The sequence below is a fragment of the Sphaeroforma arctica genome, assembly GCF_001186125.1.
Source record: "Sphaeroforma arctica JP610 unplaced genomic scaffold supercont1.3160, whole genome shotgun sequence".
NCBI classification, from domain to species: domain Eukaryota; class Ichthyosporea; order Ichthyophonida; genus Sphaeroforma; species Sphaeroforma arctica.
Genome location: NW_014037398.1, coordinates 691 through 3,687, shown reverse-complemented (window position 1 = coordinate 3,687; position 2,997 = coordinate 691). Strand labels below are relative to the sequence as shown.

Sequence of the window (2,997 nt, the reverse complement as noted above, 5' to 3'; positions counted from 1 at the left end):
TTAGCTTATGTACATGTGTGCATATATCGTTTATTTCTTAGGTGTGTGATATAATATTTATAAAAATCACTAACATAATCTCGTGAAACACTTATTCGACGCCACTCTTTCAGCATTTGGCGATTGCGCAACTACCTTTCACAATAATACTAGTCCCAGCTGTATGTATAAACCCAGATACACACCTTAATCCACTGTAAAGATATGCCACATAGGTTCTCAAGTTAGGTCAATTGTACCGTTCTTCGTATCTGGTTTAATTTTCTTCCGCTTGGGTGCGAGTGTTGGCAAACCGAGTTTCCAACTGCGCCGTGGGCTTAGTGTTGTGCGTGCTTTTGGAACCGTCGAGCGGCTCCACTCTGTTTTGCGCATCCTTAACTGCCTCGATAAACCGGGGGTTTTCGGCCGGCAAGATGTCGCGGCGTTTGCCAAACTGCGTTTTTTTACCATACACCACATTGTCCTGCACGTGGCGTGCGCGCTGTTTCCGGTAGGGGTGCGGCACAAACCCATGCTGACGCATCCCCATGAAAAAACCCCTTTCGGTTTTACTCAACCCCACATTCCTGAGCGTACCTACCACATACCGCTTTCTTGTTATTCTGAAACGAAATATCATCACGAGACATCACTCGCTCGTTCTTTATTTTCACTTCTGCATGCACTACACCCGGCAGCCACAGCACCAGTGAATTGGGAGGGGGTACCATCACCTTGCGCTTATCCGCGTACTCCCGAAATAATTCCGGGCCTAATTTGTCCTCCAATCCCACATAGCCCGTTTTCTCAGCCAGATGCACACCACAGAAACGGCCTACGCCTCTCGCGCCGTGTGACTGCCTCGGAGAAAGCACAGGCGCACATCACCTTCTGCAGGGCCAATGTCCATAGCCTGCACCCGTTTCAATGTGGTACTGTACAGGTCGAAATGGGGCGGGGTCAGACTCCCGCGATGCACCTTACACGAATCTATCCCGATGATCGTGTGCTCATCCGCGTCAGAAAGCGCAAAGAGCAGCGTCTTCAGCTTGGCATTCGACTTGTGGTTGATGAGTGTACTGTTGGCTTTATCGGCGTATAAGGTCTGAAAGATTACCTCATTACCCCCCACGGTGGCCGTCAGTTCGTCTCCCTTGGGTTCTGGCTGCATAAACATGAACCCAAAGTGGCCAAGTTTTACTACCGGCTGCCAGCTGCAAGATGTCTTTCCCCTGAGCCCAGAGCCGATCTTTCTCAGACAGATACGGAAACACTTCCAGATCATAGGCGGTTCTTAGCACTGCTCTAGCCTCGTGGAAGGACTCTCGTGTGCATGCGTTTGGCACGATCAATACGCCATCGCGGCACAAAGCGGCTCGCTGTGATTTTATGTCACTCATGGTATATACTGCAGTGTAATATATTGAATGTGTACAGTTATACTAGTGTATTAATCACTCATGGTATATACTGCAGTGTAATATAATTAATGTGTACAGTTATACTGGTGTATCAATCACTCATGGTATATACTGCAGTGTAATATATTAAATGTGTACAGTTATACTGGTGTATCAATCACTCATGGTATATACTGCAGTGTAATATATTAAATGTGTACAGTTATACTGGTGTATCAATCACTCATTGTATAAACTGCAGTGTAATGTATTAAATGTGTACAGTTATTATCGAATACCAAGTAGGAACACAACCATCTGTGCATAAAGTGTCTGCATCAGACGATAGGGAAGTACAATGGGGCTGTAACAGTGTTACCCGATTGCCCCAAGTGTTCGTTTAGCCGTCTGTAGTACCAGAGCAGGTGTCATATCCATCGAGGTACTGAGTCTTTCTGAGAGACCTTAAGACCGAGGGAACGTGCGAGCTGGCATATGAATGTACACTCAATCGTATGCATGTACTTACGGATTATGATAACCATTTTAGAACCCAATGGGTTTAGAAAGGCTTTGTAGCAACCTTCGCAGTAGATAGACACTTGCAGAGGTTCTAGTTTACCGGCACACACCCAACACGGGCTTTATACTCATTCACTAACAGACTAGGATATGAAATCATGCCGTATACAGTCACCGCGATGTATATTATGCAGAGACTAATCACAGCGTATATATATAATTAGACACACATCGATGGATACTGAGCTATGTCATGCATTTCGTCTGGGTATGACACTGAAAGGCGGAGAACGGCACTCATCTAATCTGACAACGGAATGTATATAAGAACAGTATAAGCAAGTCTATGCGTAATGTATATAAGAAAAGTAAAGGCAAGTCTATGCGTAATGAATATACGAACAGTATAGGCAAGTATATGCGTAATGTATATAAGAACAGTATAAGCAAGTCTATGCGTAATGTATATAAGAACCGTATAGGCAAGTATATGCGTAATGTATATAAGAACAGTATAGGCAAGTCTATGCGTAATGTATATAAGAACAGTATAGGCAAGTATATGCGTAATGAATATAAGAACAGTATAGGCAAGTCTAAAGTGACAGGACGTTCAATGACGATAATGTTTATAGCACAACAACTCACACGTACGTATAATACAATAAACCTCCATTGGGTTAAAGATACTTCACAGCACATCCATACAAACGTGCCATTTCGTCTACTAGTACGATAGTGCTGTCTATCGTCTGGTTTGATATACGCAAAGAGAAGAAGCAATGATTGAGTCCTGTTCTATATGAATGTGAAGTATACCAATCACTTCATACTGCCTGGATGTAGTGTACAAAGACGGTCACATATGACATAAGGCGTACAGAATCTACCAAGCAGGCGTAGAAAACCTCGGTCAACACACAAACAAACTACTGCTTTATGCTTAAAAATACCTTGAGTATGTCCTTCTGGTAAATCGATGATTCTTCCTGTAGCTCAGATGTGCCAGAATCCCAATCGCATCCCTTAAACAACTCATTCACAAACTGCAGGTCTTACTCGGAACCGGAACTAATTGCGTCCACACAATTGCGAC

The 2,997-nt window shown here is 43.7% G+C and overlaps 2 protein-coding genes across 2 annotated transcripts; both read right to left on the bottom strand.

The window, feature by feature from the left end:
* Positions 1 to 256: 256 nt before the first annotated feature.
* SARC_13339 (hypothetical protein) lies at positions 257 to 710 on the bottom strand (the record flags this gene model as incomplete). The annotated part of the gene is made up of 2 exons (XM_014292533.1): positions 257 to 481; positions 588 to 710. The coding sequence occupies 2 exons, from the start codon at positions 708 to 710 to the stop codon at positions 257 to 259; spliced, it is 348 nt and encodes a 115-aa protein (XP_014148008.1).
* Positions 711 to 814: 104 nt separating this feature from the next.
* Positions 815 to 1,264, bottom strand: SARC_13338 (hypothetical protein; the record flags this gene model as incomplete). Its single annotated transcript, XM_014292532.1, has 1 exon — positions 815 to 1,264. The coding sequence occupies one exon, from the start codon at positions 1,262 to 1,264 to the stop codon at positions 815 to 817; it is 450 nt and encodes a 149-aa protein (XP_014148007.1).
* Between the last annotated feature and the right edge of the window lie 1,733 nt (positions 1,265 to 2,997).